The 19,096-nt window shown below is 38.7% G+C and overlaps 1 protein-coding gene across 1 annotated transcript in view; it reads right to left on the bottom strand.

Annotated features, from left to right (window-relative positions):
- Positions 1–3,779: 3,779 nt before the first annotated feature.
- The window catches only part of uxs1 (UDP-glucuronate decarboxylase 1), a 109,351-nt gene continuing 94,034 nt past the window's right edge, over positions 3,780–19,096 (bottom strand). Inside the window, exons 12-15 of the mRNA XM_056465041.1 lie at positions 11,945–12,005; positions 9,672–9,729; positions 9,482–9,585; positions 3,780–4,524 (exon numbers count right to left, since the gene is read on the bottom strand). Of these exons, the coding sequence (XP_056321016.1) occupies positions 4,393–4,524; positions 9,482–9,585; positions 9,672–9,729; positions 11,945–12,005 (355 nt within the window). The 3' untranslated portion in view covers positions 3,780–4,392. The remainder of the gene's footprint in view (positions 4,525–9,481; positions 9,586–9,671; positions 9,730–11,944; positions 12,006–19,096) is intronic.

Here is a 19,096-nt window from a genome sequence, read left to right as displayed (position 1 = left end):
GCTTTATAAAGAGTTTTGCTGAAATTGCTCGTCCACTCCATCAATTGACCGAAAAAAGGGCGAAAATTTCATTGGGGAGATGACTGTCAACGAGCATTTGTGGCCCTTAAGTCATGCCTTATATCAGCACCAGTTTTAGCATACCCAGATCCTGCAAAACAATTTATATTGGATACAGATGCTTCTGAGGTGGGAATTGGGGCTGTGTTGTCCCAAGCAGACGGAGGGGTAGAGCGAGTAGTAGCTTATGCAAGCCGGTCCCTTACAAAGCAAGAACGTAAATATGCAACAACAAAAAAGGAGTTATTGAGTATGGTAACATTTACAAAACATTTCAAACATTATCTTTTAGGTGCAGAGTTTGTGTTGCGTACGGATCATAATTCTTTGAGATGGCTACATAATTTTCAAGGAATCGAAGGACAGCTTGCTCGGTGGTTGGAACAGCTAGCAAATTTTCAATATAAGATTGTTCATAATCCAGGTAAGCAGCATGCAAATGCCGATGCCTTATCGAGGCTGCCAGCCTTGAACTTTGTTTCAGATGAGATGGTGGATCAGGGTGATAAGGTGGGTTCAGAGTCTTGCCCTGTTAGAATTGTGCATGTGACTGGTTTGACTCCAGAAACACTGTCTACAGAAAGTGTGGAAGATGACCTGATTAAGTTACAAAAGGAGGACCAGGAGCTAAGTCAGGTGTTGCAATTACTAACGACTTTGGAAGATCGTGGGCAACTTAGAAACCATGCAGAGGTGCAAAAATTTGCAGTAGTGTGGGATCAGCTTCAGGTACAGGACCAATTATTGGTTCGTATTCCTCCACAAAATTCAGATGCAGCTGGTAAAGTGCAGGTGGTGCTTCGGAAGTGTTTGGTACCAAAAGTTCTTACAATGTTGCATAATACAGCTACTGGGGGCCATTTAGGAGTACAAAAACTGCAAGGAAAAGTTAAAGATCGTTTTTACTGGCCAGGTTGGTTTGCAGATGTAAGAAGATGGCGTAGTGGGTGTTTAGAGTGTGCCTCACGAAAGCTTCCATCTCGTAGTCCTCGAGCGCCACTGTGTCCTTCATTTGCTTCTCGCCCTTATGAACGTATTGCTTTGGATATATTGGGACCACTCCCTGAAACGAGGGACAAAATCGGTATATTTTGGTGGTAGGCGATTACTTTTCAAAATGGACTGAAGAATTTCCTCTACCAAATCAAGAAGCACAGTCTATAGCTAAAGTCTTAGTTGAGGAGTGGGTGTGCCGTTATGGTGTCCCTCGAAGTCTTCATTCTGACCAGGGGCGAAATTTTGAGTCTTTTCTTTTTCAGGAAGTTTGTAGGTTATTGGAGATCAATAAAACCCGTACGACCCCTTACCATCCTCAGTCAGATGGACTTATTGAGCGTTTTAATAGGACTTTGCTATCCATGTTATCACTTTTTGTGGATAATAATCAACAAAATTGGGATTTGTTGCTGCCGTATGTCATGATGGCTTATCGTAGCAGTGTTCATGCAACCACTGCATTTACACCTTATAAAGTGGTGTTTGGGAGGGAAATGGTACTGCCTGTTGACATTATGTTGAACATGAATTTTGAAGAGGCGTTTGATTCTCCTAATGAGTTTGTACAACGAATGGCAGAGACTTTGTCTACAGTTGTAGAAGCAGTACAGCAACATCAGTTACAGGCTTCTTCTCAGCAGAAAAAGCTGTTTGATTTCAGGGCTCAAGTACAATATTATTCAGTGGGGGAGCTTGTTTGGGTCCGGAACAGGGCTAAGAAAAAGGGTGTGTGTTTTAAGTTACAGCGTAATTATAAGGGCCCTTTTAAAGTGATAGAGCGACTGTCTGATGTGTTGTATCAAATTCAGCCAATAAAGGGGGGTGCGACGGTAGTGGTTCATTACAATCGTTTAAAACCATGTGTGTCTCAATTTATTTCAGAGCGGTTGGGGGAGGCTAACGGCTCTGGACAATCACCACTACAAACATTGGTTGATCAAGCCACCCTTCTTAACCCCTCCCTGGAGGTATCTGAGGGGGGACCGAATACAGAGGGACAGTGCATCTCTGTGAGGAATGCTGACGTGGGTCATCAACCAAATTCACCATTTCAGTTGGTGTCACAGACTGAGTCCTCGTTGGAATTGACAAGCGTACCAGTAAATGATAGTGGAGATGATGGGAGAGCGGCTGCAGTGCCGAGTGCAGAGAATGCTCGCCCTGTGCGACTGAAGAAATTACCAGCATGGGCTAAAGATTATCATCTTCACTCGAGGACGAGTTCTTCTGAAGAAGGAGGGAATAGTGTGGAATGTTGAGATCGCAGGACCATGTGACTTTACTGAGTGGATTCACCTGTGGACCGCTTATGATGAGACTCTTTAAAAAAGGTGTGCGGGAAAAAGACTCGAGCTCCGAGGTGGTGAGTTGTGGGTTCTGCTGAGCTGTCTCTAGGGGGCAATATGCCCTCCGAAGATGAAGATAGTTAGCTAGACAGGGCTTCCTATGTGAGATAGTTGAGTTAGGGGGGGATAATAAATGTTTAGCTGCCCACTACCTCGGTTTAAGCCTCTCTTTTGACCCAGTCCTATGTTGGTGGGTAAACCGTGGAGTCTAGCCCCGCCTTCTCCACATTTTATGAATGAACCGACTGAGCATCCTGGCCACGCCTCCTAGCAGCGGACGGACGAATCTTACAACGGGCCTGTGTGATCGTGGACGTGCGCCCTGTCCTGCTCCGTGGGATAACGCTGGTTCCTTTCTCCTTAGCTGGTTCTCAAAGGCTGTGTGAAGGGAAGTAGTTTTAAACCTTTATTTGTGTTTATTCCTGTTGTACGTGGACTGTGTTTGTGTGCGTGAAAGGCGATTAGTGCGGGAGGCGGGTGAGGGGGATACATGATTATAGGGGATGCGCCTTAATTTTGTGTGCAGTGTAGATTGAGGTGTTGGGTGCTATTTGAAACACTGTTGTAGTGATGTGGTGAACTCACTGTGTGTAAAGAAAGGGGCGTGATAATCGCGTGTAGTCTATGACGTCTGTATTTCTCGCCCTGGTACCCGCATCTAAATGGCCCTTGTTCTTAAAGTAAATAAAGTATTTTTCTTTTGTACATTATTGCGTGTGTGGTGTTTTTCTGACGGACATAAATGTCAATAAGGTTCATTACATATATATACATATACCTGACAAAAGTTTTGTCGCCTTCAAGTATTAGGAACAACAAATAATAACTTGACTTCTAGTAGATCATTTGGTATTAGAAGTGGCTTATATGAAAGGCAAAGGCCTCTAAATTACTATTATTTTATCAAAATAAAATATGATCATGCCTTGATTTTTAATTATTTAATTAGGACAGTAAGGTCTGACTATGCTTAGACAAAAGTCTTGTCATTTAACAGAAATAATGTCCAGTATAGAATATAAAGTCATTGTGCAGTGGAAACAGAATTAATATTGTGTATGACTCCAATGAGTTTGGAGGACTGCATCCATCCATCGGTGCACTGACTCAAATAACTTATTAATAAAGTCATCTGGAATGGCAAAGAAAGCGTTCTTGCAGGAATGCCAAAAATCATCAAAAAATTTGGCTTCATCTTTAATGCCTCCTCTTTCATCCGTGTATATATATATATACTGTATATACACACACACACACACACACACGCACACACACACACACACACACAATGTATTTTTTTTTAAACTCAAAACATAATTTCCAAGTGTTCTTAGTTTTACAAAGGAAAAGCTAAGAAAAACAAGATTAAAAGGGGAATACAGTAAAAACTCACAGTAAATATTTTATTAAAATATTCTTTTCACCTGAAATCCATTATAAGATCAAAGTTCAGTATGAAGTTTCACAAAGGTAACAACAGATTTTTGCTCAAAGTTGTCACAAAGATTAAAGCAGAAAGAAATATTTTCCAAAGCTTTTCTTTCATCCGTGTCCTCAGAACTGAGGTTTCCTGGCATCAAAACACACTTTAAATAATTCTCAATCTCTGACTTCCAAGATTTTCAACAGGTGTCCTTTAAAAAAAAAACGAAAACATCTTTAGCTTCGATGATGATCCTAGAAAAAAAAAACTGATCACATCAATTAAAACAGCAGAGAATGTAAACATAACAAAAAACGCACATGAAGACCTAAGCTTGCTTTAAATAACAGACACACACACAGACAGACAGACGACTGACAAACCAAAGTGCAAGGCAAAGTCTGTAAATTGGATAATTTTGAGGCACATACGACTGAAAAACATCAGAAAAACTTCTCTTATCCCCCCTCTGCCAAAAAGACGTATCTGTTAGTGGGAGTTGGTAAAGTGGCTGCCGGATGTCTAAAGTCCTCCGTATCCCAGCATCCCTGAGATGAAGCTGTGTCTTCAGTTGTGTCTGGGTCTTCCTTTCTTCATGCGGGCAGCTTTGGGTTTGGGGATGTACTGATTGTTGGCTTGATGCTCCAGCTCTCGGCTGAAGTACTGGATGGTTTTGTTCAAGCCTTCCTCCAGTGGGACCTCCAGACACACAAAAGACATCGTAGTGAATTGTTTGTATCGTTATATTATATCCAAGCACCAGTGTTGGGTAAGTTACTTCAAAATGTAATTAATTACCAATTACATAATTTACATCATTACAAATTAAGTTCCAATTACTTTTTATAAAAAAGTAACTTATTTAATAAGTAATTTGATTACTTGACTAAATACGGAAAAACAAATAAACGTCTTGTTTATGCCAAATTTAAACCTTCTCACGAACAAAAATATTTAGTTTTTCCAATAATTTATTTTTATTTTCATCACATTTTGTTTTTACACACAAAATGGAAATGCAATTAAACCAAAAGGAATAAACAGCTTCAAAATTTGTTCTCTGTGTGGGCGGGAATTATACACGTCCCCTCTCCGCTGATTGGTTGACGAAACATCAAACCGTGCCATCATCAGCTGTTCCTCAGTTTTGCAAGGTTACCTTTTAACAACTAGAAAAGTGATCAATTTTTGGAGTATTAAGGAACTGACACTGATGCACAAGTCTTTCTTCTGTAGTTGTTCATCTTACAGTGCATCTGGAAAGTATTCATAGCGCTTCACTTTTTCCACATTTTTTTTTATTTTACAGCCTTATTGCAAAATGGATTAAATTTATTTATTTCCTCAAAATTCTACACACAATACCCCATAATGAAAATGTGAAAAAAAGATTTTTTGAAATTGTTGCAAATTTATTAAAAATAAAAAAAACCCTGAAAAATCACATGTAGACAAGTATTCACAGCCTTGCTGTGAAGCGCTAAATTGAGCTCAGATACATTCTGTTTGCACTGATCATTCTTGAGATGTTTCAGCAGCTTAATTGGAGTTCACCTGTAGTAAATTCAGTTCATTGGACATTATTTAAAAAGGCATACACCTGTCTATATAAGGTCCCAGGGTTGATGGTGCATGTCAAAGCACAAACCAAGCATGAAGAAAAAGGAATTGTCTGTAGACCTCCGAGACAGGATTGTCTCGAGGCACAAGGCTGGGGAAGGTTACAGAAAAAATTCTGCTGATCTGAAAGTTCCAATGAGCACAGTGGCCTCCATCATCCGTAAGTGGAAGATGTTTGGAACCACCAGGACTCTTCCTAGAGCTGGCCGGCCATTTAAGTGCCCGGGGGAGAAGGACCTTAGTCAGGGTGGTGATCAATAACTCGATGGTTACTATGTCTGAGCTCCAGCATTTTTCTGTGGAGAGAAGAAAACCTTACAGAAGAACAACTATCTGTGCAGCAATCAACGATCCATCCACTAATCAGGCCTGTATGGTAGAGTAACCAGACAGAAGCCACTCCTCTCCTGGAATTTATCAAAAGGCATCTGGAGGACTCTCAGACCATAAGAAACAAACTTCTCTGGTCTGATGAGACTAAAATTGAACTCTATGGAGTGAATGCCAGGCGTTACGTTAGGAGAAAACCAAGCACCGCTCATCACCAGGCAAATACCATACCTACAATGAAGCATGGTGGTGGCAGCATCATGCTGTGGAGATGTTTTTCAGCAGCAGGAACTGGAAGACTAGTCAGGATAGAGGGAAACATGAATGCAGTAATGTACAGAGACATCCTGAATGAAAATCTGCTTCAGAGTGCTCTTAACCTCAGACTGAGGCAACGGTTCATCTTCCAGAGGGACAATGACCCAAAGCACACCATCAAAATATCAATGGAGTGGCTTCACAACAACTTGGTGAATGTCCTTGAACGGCCCAGCCAGAGCACAGACCTAAATCCTATTGAATAGCAGCTGGCGAGATCTAAAAAAATGGCTGTGCACTGTCACTTCCCATCCAACCTGATAGAGTTTGAGAGGTACTGCAAAGAGGACTGGGCACAAATTCCCAAAGACAGTTGTGCCAAGGTTGTGGCATCATATTCAAAAAGACTTGAAGCTGTAATTGCTGCCAAAGGTGCATCAACAAAGTATTGAGCAAAGGCTGTGAATACTAATGTACATGTGATTTTTCAGGTTTTTGATTTTTAAAATCTTTTTTCACATTGTCATTATGGGGTATTGTGTGTAGAAGTTTGAGGAAATAAATGAATTTATTCTATTTTGGAATAAGGCTGTAACATAAAAAAATGTGGAAAAAGTGAATCGCTATAAATACTTTCTAGATGCACTGTATGTACTTTATTAATACAATAGTGTGTATCTTTTGGTTATTATTCTTAAATGCAAGATATACCGCCAAGCTAAAAGTGCTGTTGTTTTAGTGATTAGAAGTACTCATTTGTGATGCCATTTAAAAAAACATTGTCACATGAAATGGGCATGATGTAAAAACTGGATACCTCATTTGTACTCTCCAAATGACTCACAATAGTGATAACAACAGCATGCCCAACCAATGGGTAAATTTTAATAGCCATTATAACATAAAATAGGAAGAGTGTTGCTAAGAACAGATAAAATATGTGAAATAACACTTGGAATAATAGAGTCAGAAAGATTATTTTTAGTATTTTTACAGTATTTTTACAGTATTTATAGTATCAAATGTCAATTTGTTTTTGATGAGGTTTGGATTTTTTCCAATGAATCTAAATTTCGCTTTAAATATAATGTTCTTGTTAGTCATTTAATCAGAATAATATAAGCTGAAAACAAATAAAAAAGTGACTTCTATAGCATTATTGTGCTGCGTAAGTGGTAAAGTATCTGCATCTAAAGTTAAACTAGATAATAAACGCAAAATTAAACTTAATAAAATTCAATTCAAACATAATATTCTGATCACAGAGGTGATCGACAACATGATAGTTGGATTCTGAAAATGGCAGCAGGTGGCAGCAAGTGATTGTATTACTAAACGAGTCGTTTATTTAACCGATTCGTTTGAATCAATCACTCATTCATTAAGATTTGCTACTGAGATTGCGAATGACATAACATCATCATACTAAATGTTACGGATATGTAACATTACTCATCTTATTTAATTTATGGCTGTTGCATATATATTAGGCCTACACTAAAGTCGAGTCTGCTGGTCATTACAAATTTATTCGCTCCATGCTGTGCAATGTGACACAGTTTTACCACAGATTATGAGAGCTGCCGCAAAATAAAAGAGATGACATGCTAAGATGCTTAAGTATGATATAAAATAATATTTTTAATGCAAGCACATGTTGGCGAAGTTATGAAGAAGCCCATAAATTGAGATGTTATTCTGCTGCACAAATGGAGGAACAGCTGATGATGGCACAGCGGTTTGGTCGACCAATCAGCTGAGAGGGAGCGTGTATAATTCCAGTCAAAACAGAAAACAAATTTTAAAGCTGTTTATTCCTTTTGGTTTTATCGCATTTTCATTGTGTGTAAAAACAAAATGTGACTAAACAAAAATAAACAATGGGAAAAAATAAAATTTTGTTCGTGAGAAGGTTTAAATTTGATACAGATGAACCGTTTGTTAGATTTAGTCTTGAAAGCAAAAAAGAGGAAACCAATTATATGCTTGTGCATGGACCCAGAATAACAAATGCTTTCATTTAACATTAAAAATGAACTTTTCTGAAGTTAAAACATGGCACCTTTTTGTTACATTTTACTTAGACGCATAACTTTAAATTGACCCTTCGCTAAGCCACACCCGAAAACCGCCACACACCAATCGTGGCTTAGCAACCGTAGCTAAGCGCAGGAGCTCTGTCAAGCTTTCGAGCAAGGGAAACAAGCCAAAGGATAGTGCATATGGACTGTGTAAATCTGATACCCGGCATTCTAAAAGTTTGGACAGGGTGGTGGAATTTTTTTCCCTTTCCAAAACCTAAAACCCAAGGGGAGAAACACCAGCGTGGATCAAGCTCTGTGAGGGGCGCTAAAAGAGCGGGGTTAAGTTGGTTTTGTTTTTGATATTCCTGACACATTCAGTGATAGACGGCAAATACTCACACACCTCTTACCGTAAAAAGATTTTAACGGTGTTTCCCGCAAAAATACAAAGCAGGTTATGTTTCCCAGCTGTTTTTTTTTGCTCGATATTATGGGCACTGCACCATTTAAGCCCTCGCCATAGTAGTCATACTAATAGTAATTATATTTCCATCTGTTTCAAGCTACGAATATTTGGATTACATGTCAACAGATACTGTAGATCAGGGGTGTCCAAACTTGGTCATGGAGGGTCAGTGTCCTGCATATTTTAGTTCCAACCTCGATTGAACACACCTGGACCAGCTAATCAAGCTGTTTTTAGGTATACTAGAAACTTCAGGCAGGTGTGTTGAAGGAAGTTGGAGCTAAACTATGCAGGACACCGGCCCTCCAGGACCGAGTTTGGACACCCCTGCTGTAGATTGTTATGGGTCATTGATGCTAATTTTTGGCACAAATCCATCAATTTCCCCTTTTTGGCTGTTCTTTCTATGAATTAATTATATAGAGGCACTGTCCATGCGTGTTTCCTCGTTGGTTAGTAATGCTATTTTTTGGCTAAAAAAAGAGAAATCACAGTTTAATTAGTTATTATTAGATTATTTTTAAATTTCTCCTCTCCTGCTGTGTATGAACTAAGCTGTTGAATGGTCAGCGAATCAGGTGGCTAGGCTAAGCTAGCTTCAATTTTGATAAAATTATTTTCTAATCGGTTGCCTATTATGTCATGAATACACCGCTGAAATGCATACTGCAGTTTTTTTTTATCTGGCTTTCTCTGATATCTCACCTGTTCACCAAAAATGACTAATTATATCCCTGGCAGTGTCTGGCGCATACATATTTAATGGACGTGCCAGGCACGAAAGCTTGACAGGTGTAATAACAGTAACTAAGGAGGGCGAGGTTTAGCGAAGGGTCAATTGTACATCCACAAAAACAGAATTTCCAAGTGTTCTTTTATTTTTTTTCCCACAGCTCACATATGTGTTAAATAAGTAAACTGTGCTCAGTAGTCATCAATAATAATCATCATCACCCACCACAGGTTCCCAGCCCAGCAGCAGTTTGGCCTTGCGGATGTCTGGCCGTCTCCTCTGTGGATCATCCTGCGCTTCTGGAAGGAACTGAATATGACTGCGGCTCGCTGAGGAGACAGGCAGTAGTGTGGTGTTCATTTAATCATTCATTATAAGACTCCACCACCATTGATTTTATTATATTTCTACTGACCAACTAGACTCTTGATGAGCTGCGCAAACTCCAAGATGGTGTGTTCCTCTGGATTTCCCTGGAAGAGATCAGCAGGTCTTACTGCCACATTCATAGGGGATGCACACAGAGTGGGCACACTGGGCCAAGTAGTTCAGCCCAGTGAGAAGTGCTGATGGTTTAATTAAATGCAAGACTAAGGCAACACACAGGAATAAAGTAGGTATCACTGCAGACAAGAGACCTCCAAGTGGGAGAGTTACACAACAAGTAGGTTGGGGTTAGGGTTGTGGTAAGTGTAGATGTTAAAAAAAACCAACAGATTACTGTGAGGTTGGGTTAGCATTGTGGTAGTTGTAGATGTTAATAACACATCTACAATAAAACGCGCGAACAGAAGAGCGAGGGTGAAGGTGTGCGCAAACTGGGAAGCAGGTATGAAGATGGTTGTGCGGTGGGTTTGGTGCACAACCATCTTCATACCTGCTTCAAAGTTCCGGGAGACAGAGCAATAAGGGAGGTGGGCGGGAGATGGGTCTGAAATATGGGAGAGTCCCAGGAAAAACAAGTGTTGGCAGGTATGGTGTAGACGTTAATAAAACCCAACAGGCTACTGTGAGGTTGGGTTTAGTGTTGATGTGGATGCTAATAAAACACAACAGGTTACTGTGAGGTTGGGTTTAGGGCTGGTGTAGGTGTAGATGTTAAAAAACCCAACAAGTTACTGTGAGGTTAGGATTAGGGTTGTGGTAGGTGTAGACGCTATTAAAACACATCAGGTTACTGTGAGGTTGGGTTTAGGGCTGGTGTAGGTGTAGATGTTAATAATACACAACAGGGTTTAGGGTTGGTGTAGATGTTAATAAAACACAACAGGTTACTGTGAGGTTGGGTTTAGGGCTGGTGTAGGTGTAGACGTTAGTAATACACAACAGGTTACTGTGAGGTTGGGTTTAGGGCTGGTGTAGATGTAGATGTTAAAAAACACAACAGGTTACTGTGAGGTTGGGTTCAGGGCTGGTGTAAGTGTAGATGTTAATAAAACATAACAGGTTACTGTGAGGTTGGGTTTAGGGCTGGTGTAGATGTAGATGTTAATAAAACAAAACAGATTACTGTGAGGTTGGGTTTAGGGCTGGTGTAGGTGTAGATGTTAATAAAACACAACAGGTTACTGTGAGGTTGGGTTTAGGGCTGGTGTAGGTGTAGATGTTAATAAAACACAACAGGTTACTGTGAGGTTGGGTTTAGGGCTGGTGTAGATGTAGATGTTAAAAAACACAGGTTACTGTGAGGTTGGGTTTAGGGCTGGTGTAGATGTAGATGTTAATAAAACACAACAGGTTACTGTGAGGTTGGGTTTAGGGCTGGTGTAGGTGTAGACACTATTAAAACATATCAGGTTACTGTGAGGTTGGGTTTAGGGCTGGCGTAGGTGTAGATGTTAATAAAACACAACAGGTTACTGTGAGGTTGGGTTTAGGGCTGGTGTAGATGTAGATGTTAAAAAACACAGGTTACTGTGAGGTTGGGTTTAGGGCTGGTGTAGATGTAGATGTTAATAAAACACAACAGGTTACTGTGAGGTTGGGTTTAGGGCTGGTGTAGGTGTAGACGCTATTAAAACATATCAGGTTACTGTGAGGTTGGGTTTAGGGCTGGTGTAGGTGTAGACGCTATTAAAACATATCAGGTTACTGTGAGGTTGGGTTTGGGGCTGGCGTAGGTGTAGATGTTAATAAAACACAACAGGTTACTGTAAGGTTGGGTTTAGGGCTGGTGTAGGTGTAGACGTTAATAAAACACAACAGGCTACTGTGAGGTTGGGTCAGGATTGTGGTAGGTGTAGATGTTAATAAAACCGAACAGGTTACTGTGAGGGGTTAGGGTTGTGGTAGGTGTACATAATAAAACCCAACAGGTTACTGTGTGCAGTTTTTATTTGATATTTGACGCAATTTCAACTGAAACATGAAGACAGGGCGGGACATAGAGTAGCTCCTCCCATTAAAAAAAAAGGACTATAGTGTCTTGTTTTTTATCTGCTCTGCCACTGAGAGTGGTTGAGATCAAACGCATCAAATGCAAAGGAAATGAAAAGTTTATGAGAAGTTATCATTCTATTTCTAAATATGACCACACTCTTATTTTAATGAATATAACTGTTTAATAAAGCGATTTTGTTTAACTGCACCAAAACATTTTCTATATTCACTGAGAAATTAATACATTTGTCACTACTACTCACTAGTATGCAACTTATCATGTTATAGTACAGTTCAAAAATGACTCACCAGGTTGACAGGGCTACTGATGTTACTGTTCATCAGCGACACCAGTCCATTCACCAGGTCACTGCAGGGATAAAACAAACAGACAGCTAAATTGGTGTTTGTGGCATCACAACAGCACAGTGAAGTGGAATGATGCAGAAATGATGACTTAATCCGAAGAGACGTGTAAATGAGCAAACATAAAATAAAATAATAAACTGCATAAAAACACACAAGGCCTTTGGCAATATGCAGATACGGTGGTATGAATCACAGTCACAGTTGATTTCATCTTCAGACAAGGGTACGTGAATTCCTTCAGTGTATGTTTGTGTGTGTGTGTGTGTGTGTGTGTGTGTGTGTGTGTGTGTGTGTGCGCGTGCGATCACAAACACAGTGGGGCAGCAGAGATCTCAATAACACACCAGCACGATCAGGTTCAGAATTACACTTTCCAATCAGTGCATTATTTTCAGCACAGATCCAGTTCATACATTTGCAGACTTGGCAGTTAAGCAAAGATAAAAACCATTAAAAACTGTCTTTGAATGCTGTCATCTACACTAAAGAATAAGATTTACATTATTAACGCTTCTATTTAAAAGCTAATTATTCTGCAGAAGCCTCATGGGGAATTGGTTTTATTCAAAAGGTGTAGTTTTTCCCCATCTTTTTGTTGTTCAAACTTAATTTAATCAAATAATACTGAATTATGGAGTTAATAAGACTGGATTATATTTGTACATTTATTAAATAGATGCATAGATAAACTCACCATTGCAGTATCAATGTATGTATATATGTTTTTTTTTTTCTGTTCTGACGTCACAAGTTCTGTGGGTCTCGTCTATCAAATCTGATCTTTAATTTGTATGTTATATTGGATTTAAGTCAGGTGATTGGCTGGGCCATTCTACAGCTTGATTTTCTTTATCTGAAAGCATTTGAGAGTTTCATTGGCTGTGCTTTGGATCACTGTCTTGCTAAAATGTCCACCCTGGTTTCATTTTCATCATTCTGCAAATGTATATGTTGGACTGAAGCAGCTAATATTAATATCCAATGTCGAAGGGCAGAGGGTTCCTGAATAACTACTGAGGGATTTTAGCTGCTGTCTGGGCGTTCACTGCTTTTCTACATCTACCTTTCTTCAATACTTTTTCCCTGTGACATCAACACCTTTAGAAATATGTTTTCTGAAAAAATGGTGACGTGTTCAGTACTTATTTTCTTTGCTGTGTTTGTATATACTGTATATATTCACCAAGTTATCAGTATTTGCCAATCGTTTACTATTCGACATGCAGGATCTCAGAATGAAACAATTTAAAACCATTAAGTAAGGAACAATTGACCACAGGCCATTGGAATATTTAGATAAAATGCACACCCAGGAAGGTGATGCAAAGCTACAAATCAGCTATGTATTATTTTTTAATAAATCAACAAACCAGGGTCATTCCAATTATACTGTACTACAGTTACCAAACCTAAATAGAATGGGGATCATTCACCTCCATCTATTCAGTAATTTTTGTTAATTTGTTCTCAAACAATTTCTTAAGCACAATCTATGCCATATTCACAACATGTTCTTAAAGGGATAGTTTACCCAAAACTGAAAAGTCTGTCATCATTTACTCTTCACTTGCCACAAACCTGTTTGAGTTTCCTTTTTCAGTTGATTATATTATATTAAGTTATTTTGAAAAAAAAAAAAGTACATTAAATAAGGTACAAACATGTAACCATCAACTTCTATAATGCTTATTTTTATCCCCATTTTTAACATTCTTCAAAATATCTTATTCTGTGTTCAACACACAAAAAAAAAATAATAATAATAAAGGTTGGGACAAGAATTAAACTAAATTCAATTCAATTCAAGTTGATTTGTATAGCGCATTTTACAATAATTATCGTTTCAAAGCAGCTTTACAAAAGGTGGACATTATTGCATTACAATCAAATTAAGTTAAAGTTACAATCAAATATAAGTTATTATATACAGACATAGTTAGCCTGCACAAATCTATGTGTACATGTTTAATAGAGTATATTTGTTTATTAAGTGTATGTGTTGTCCTGGAAAAATGAGCAAACGTTGTGAACATTTCTGCTGCTTTAAAATGTACTCATTTACATTCTTAATGTTAAATCCCATGTCTTCTTAAATGAAAGTGAATTCTAGTTTTTCCCACATTAGCACAGGAAATGCTCTACAGTTTATCATAAATGGGCTGTGAGATGTGTTATTTAATGAAATTTATTTAAAAAACAATTGAATTATTTGCCCCATGGACACCCTGTGGCACTGCACTGTTGAGTGCCATTTTAAAGCTGCATGGTCATGGTTGCGCATAAAACGGAGCAAAAGGTAGGAACAGATGTGTCCAGTCCTACTCCATAAGAGTTCAGTCCCAACCAGATTGAGTGTTCCAGTGAGCCTAAAGATCATGATTAGCTGCCTCAGTTTTGTTTAATTACTGTAGGTTTGGAGCAAAATCCTGCAGGTCAGTGGCCCTGCAGAGACAGGAATGGACACCACTGGATTGTAGGTTTTAACTTCATATGCCATAGCCTAATTGGTCGCAATGCAGATTGTGAATAATGAATGGTTAAGGTCACTCCAGAAACCGGGATTGACTTTGCTAAAACTTTTTTGGCTCGAAAAGTTATATTTAATTAAGACCTTGAGAGTCCCGGCTGCTTACCGTGAGATAAAGTATGCAATTTTCCCCAAGTTCAGGTGTTTGCCTCCAATCATTTTTCTAATGACTGTCCAAGAACAATGAGAAGTGACTAAGCTCTCATTTGATTGCTCTGTTGCACTGGACCCAGTAGCCACGCCCACTGTGTGATCTTATTGGGTGGAAATCCCACAGCTCATAACAAGCTTTCTGGAAGCTTTATTTTTTTATTCTGGTCTTTTTTAATGCATTAAATATTGTATATTTTAAAGGATCTTCTTAAAACTCTTATGAAAAAAAATATAATAAAAACCTTTAGTGTTTCAAAATCAAGAATAAATATAGGGCTTAAGTAAATGAGTAATCTAGTTTTTTTTTTGTTGCAACATTTAACTTTGAATTTGATAACCTGTGCTTCGATTTAACACATTTTAAGGTTTTAAAGGGGGAATTCACACAAAAATGAAAATTCTTTCATTTACTGACCCTTCACTTGTTTCAAACCCGTTTAACATTTTCATTTTCTGAACACAAACGAATATACTTTGAAGAAAGATGAAAAACTGCAACCACTGATCTATACAATATTTTTTAATACCCATACTACAGAAGTCAATGGCTAAATCTTTCTTCAAAATATCTTCTTTTGAATTTAAAAGAAAGAAAAAAAAAAGAATTTTTGGATGATCTATCACTTTAATTCATAGAAGAGTGAATTGTGTCTTTTTTAACACCCCCAGAAACTAAATCACTTTTGATGCTTCGGTTTCCAATTTTTTCCCCTAAATGTTTAGCAATTAAGGAATGCGAGTGAACATATTACAAATAAAGTCAAGCTGGTTACAGCAATATAGACCTTCACATTGCTTGATGCAATCATTAGGCTATTATCATACAGGAAAGTGCCATTTGAACAGCATTATCCTCTTCTGAGACTAGCAGGGAGTCAGAAGGCTTTGTGTTCCACAAAGAAGCTTGTCCTTTCTCAAGCTTTGTGTTTTATACTGCTGAGATATGGGGATTGAAGGGTTGTCAGAAAACGTTCTGAATTAAAGTGGTTGACAAAAACACAGTCTTGCAAACATATCTCACACTCGGGGGTGGGGGTGGGGGGGGGGGTTCTGTCTTATTTTTTCTGATTGTCATTGTGATAAATACTTCTACAAGGTAGAATGTAGAATATGAAAAACAGTATGTGAGTAGTGTAGTATGCTGATGTACATTCACCGGCCACTTTATTGGGTACAGTTTACAAGTACCGGATTGAACCCCCTTTTGCCTTCAGAACTGCCTTAATCCTTTGTGGCATATATTCAACAAGATACTGGAAATAATCCTCAGAGACTTTGGTCCATATTGACATGATAGCATCATGCAGTTGCTGCATATTTGTTGGCTGCACATCCATGATGTCAATCTCCTGTTCCACCACATCTCAAATGTGCTCTATTGGATTGAGTTCTGGTGATTGTGGAGGCCATTTGAGTACAGTGAACTCATTGTCATGTTCAAGAAAACAAGTCTGAGATGATTCACACTTTATGACATGGTGCGTTATCCTGCTGGAAGTAGCCAACAGAAAATGGGTACACTGTGGTCCTAAAGATGGACATGGTCAGCAACAATACTGTGGTGTTGATACAATGCTCAATTGATACTAATAGGCCCAACGTGTGCCAAGAAAATATCCCCCACACCATTACACCACAACCACAACCACCACCACTACCACCACCTGAACTGTTGATACAAGGCAGGATGGATCCATGTTTTCATGCTGCTGATGCCAAATCCAGACCCTACCATCCGAATGTCGCAGCAGAAATTGAGACTCATCAGTCCAGGCAAGGTTTTTCCAATCTTCTATTGTCCAATTTTGGTGAGCCTTTACGAAATGTAGCCTCAGTTTCCTGTTCTTAGCTGACAGGAGTGGCACCTAGTGGTCTTCTGCTGCTGTAGCCCATCCGCCTCGAGGTTGGACTGAGCTAAACTGAACTGAATTTAAACACTAAAAACTGAACTACACTGTTCCAATTTACTATGACCTTTTATGTGAAGCTGCTTTGACAGAATCTACATTGTATAAGCGCTATACAAATAAAGGTGAATTGAATTGGGCTTGTGTGTTCAGAAATGCTCTTCTGCATACCTCGGTTATAACAAGTGGTTATTTGAGTTACTGTTGCCTTTCTATAAGCTCAAACCAGTCTGGCCATTCTCTTCTAACCTCTGGCATCAACAAGGCATTTGCACCCACAGAACTGCCACTTACTGGATATTTTCTCTTTTTTGCACCATTCTCAGTAAACCTTAGAGATGGTTGTATGTAAAAAAAAAAATTCTAGTAGATCAGCAGTTTCTGAAATCCTCAGATCAGGCCGTCTAGCACCAACAACCGTGCCACGTTCAAAGTCACTTAAATCACCTTTCTTTCCCAGTCTGATGCTCAGTTTGAACTGCAGCAGATCGGCTTGACCATGTCTACATGCCTAAATGCATTGAGTTGCTGCCATGTGAATGGCTGATTAGAAATTTGCGTTAGTGAGCAGTTGGTCAGGTGTACCTAATAAAGTGGCCAGTAATTACTGAAACAATAAGTATAACTGCAGTTTTGAAAGCATAGCTTACCTTACCACACTGAAAAGAGAAAACCAACCAGAGACTTTCTAATTCAAAAAAGGCAGAGCCGCAAAGCCACACACACCTATGACATGATCACCAAATAATGACACCAAAAAGTTCAAATCCTGAAATGAACACCAAACTAACTTTGTTTTGGTCTTTGATTTCACATAAAGCATATCTGCCAAATAACACGGGGGAGAAAACAATGATGGGTTCTGGCTAGTTTTCTTTCAGATGTGAGCCGTCGACTAGCCCCAAGAGTTGCCTTTGATCTGTAAATACAGCAGGAAAGACGGATGTGAATCGCTCTCTCTCCCTTTTATAACACTATGCGATCAATCATTCAGGTCCATCTTCTCTTCACTGAGTATACTGTGCCTATTTGAGATAACACTTCTGCATTTATCTTTAGGATAAATCAGACCAGGCAAAGCTATCTCCGTAAACGGTGTGGGCTGTGACCCAGGGAGAGGTATCAGAGCCTGTGAAAAGTGACATTTCCAGATAAGTTTCAGAATTTTCTGATAACTTCTCTTTCCTTAGCTTGATAGATGAGTTTTCATCCATAACATATGTATAGCGGGGAAAATAAGTACTGAATACATCATCATTTTTTCTGAGAAAAAATATTTCTAAATGTGCTGTTGCCTTGAAATTTTTCTTTGGTAACAACCAAAGAAATTCATTTATGCAATGTGTGCGTGCATATTAGCCTTGGTGTATAAGCTCGGAACTTTAAACTAGCGCACAGTTGGCAAAGTTTTTAGTTGCAGCAGTTTCGTTCTGTGCAACAGAAACCCTGCGTTGAGAAGCCTTCAAGATTGATCAACTTGATCGCAATTAATAGTGAAATCGGCTAATCCTAATAACGATATCAGTGCATTGAACAAAAGGCATTTTCTACAAACATTTTTGCCTGAACTAAATTTATTTTTGATGGTCACACTATTTGGAGGGTTGGAACAAATTGTCTTGGGGGCCAATTGAATAGCCCTGGCCTATTCTATGGATGTCAATAGCTACCAGTTTTCAACATTTAAAAAAAAAAAATAAATTGTGTTGGAAACAAAGGACAGCTCTGAAGTACTGGATTGCGGCTAGAAGGGCATCCACTGTGTAATATACAGTATATGCTGTGGTGACCCATGGTCAATCAGGCACTAACCCGAAGGAAAAAGAATGAATGAATGAATGAATGAATGAATGAATGAATGAATGAAACCAAAAGACAAGTAAATGGTTGGTAAATTTTCACTTTTGGGTGAACTATCCCTTTAAAGGTGTCAATTTGATTTTCAAAAACTAAAGTGTTTATTAGTCTCTTCTTTCAAAGGTTAAGATCCTGATGTTCAAAACAGCAATTTGATTGCAATCAAAGCCAAAAACCAACTTAAAATGTAATTACATTATCTGAAAAAGTGTTTAGATGCATAGTCACTATTTTCTGAGGCATAAAATTCAATCCTAAGAAGCTTCCGAGGCCGTGCAGAAGATAATCTTATCAGGTAGATTTAGCTGCATTTTTGAGAAGGTCGAGGTTAAAGATTTCTTAATTTGAGTAGATTAGTACATCAACATTTTGCAAAGCTTCCTCAGTTTGTTTTATATTTTGGGAAATTTGTGGTGAACCCATTTATAGGGTTTTGTATTATGTGCTTGTTGGTGTAGGAGAGGAACTTCATTTTCCTCAACCTCATTTGTTTTTCATACAAAATCACCTGCACATTAAAGAAGTTCACAATCAGGTGCTGTAAAAAGGAATACAGTCAACTAGCTGCTAGTCTTAAAGGGATAGTTCATCCAAGAAGATAACTTTACCTACTATTTACTTACCCTCAAATGACTATCTTAAAGATAG

The sequence above is a fragment of the Danio aesculapii genome, chromosome 9 (genome assembly GCF_903798145.1).
Source record: "Danio aesculapii chromosome 9, fDanAes4.1, whole genome shotgun sequence".
Classification (NCBI taxonomy): Eukaryota; Metazoa; Chordata; class Actinopteri; order Cypriniformes; family Danionidae; genus Danio; species Danio aesculapii.
The sequence above is the reverse complement of the archived record's forward strand: the minus strand, read 5'-3'. Positions and strand labels throughout refer to the sequence as shown.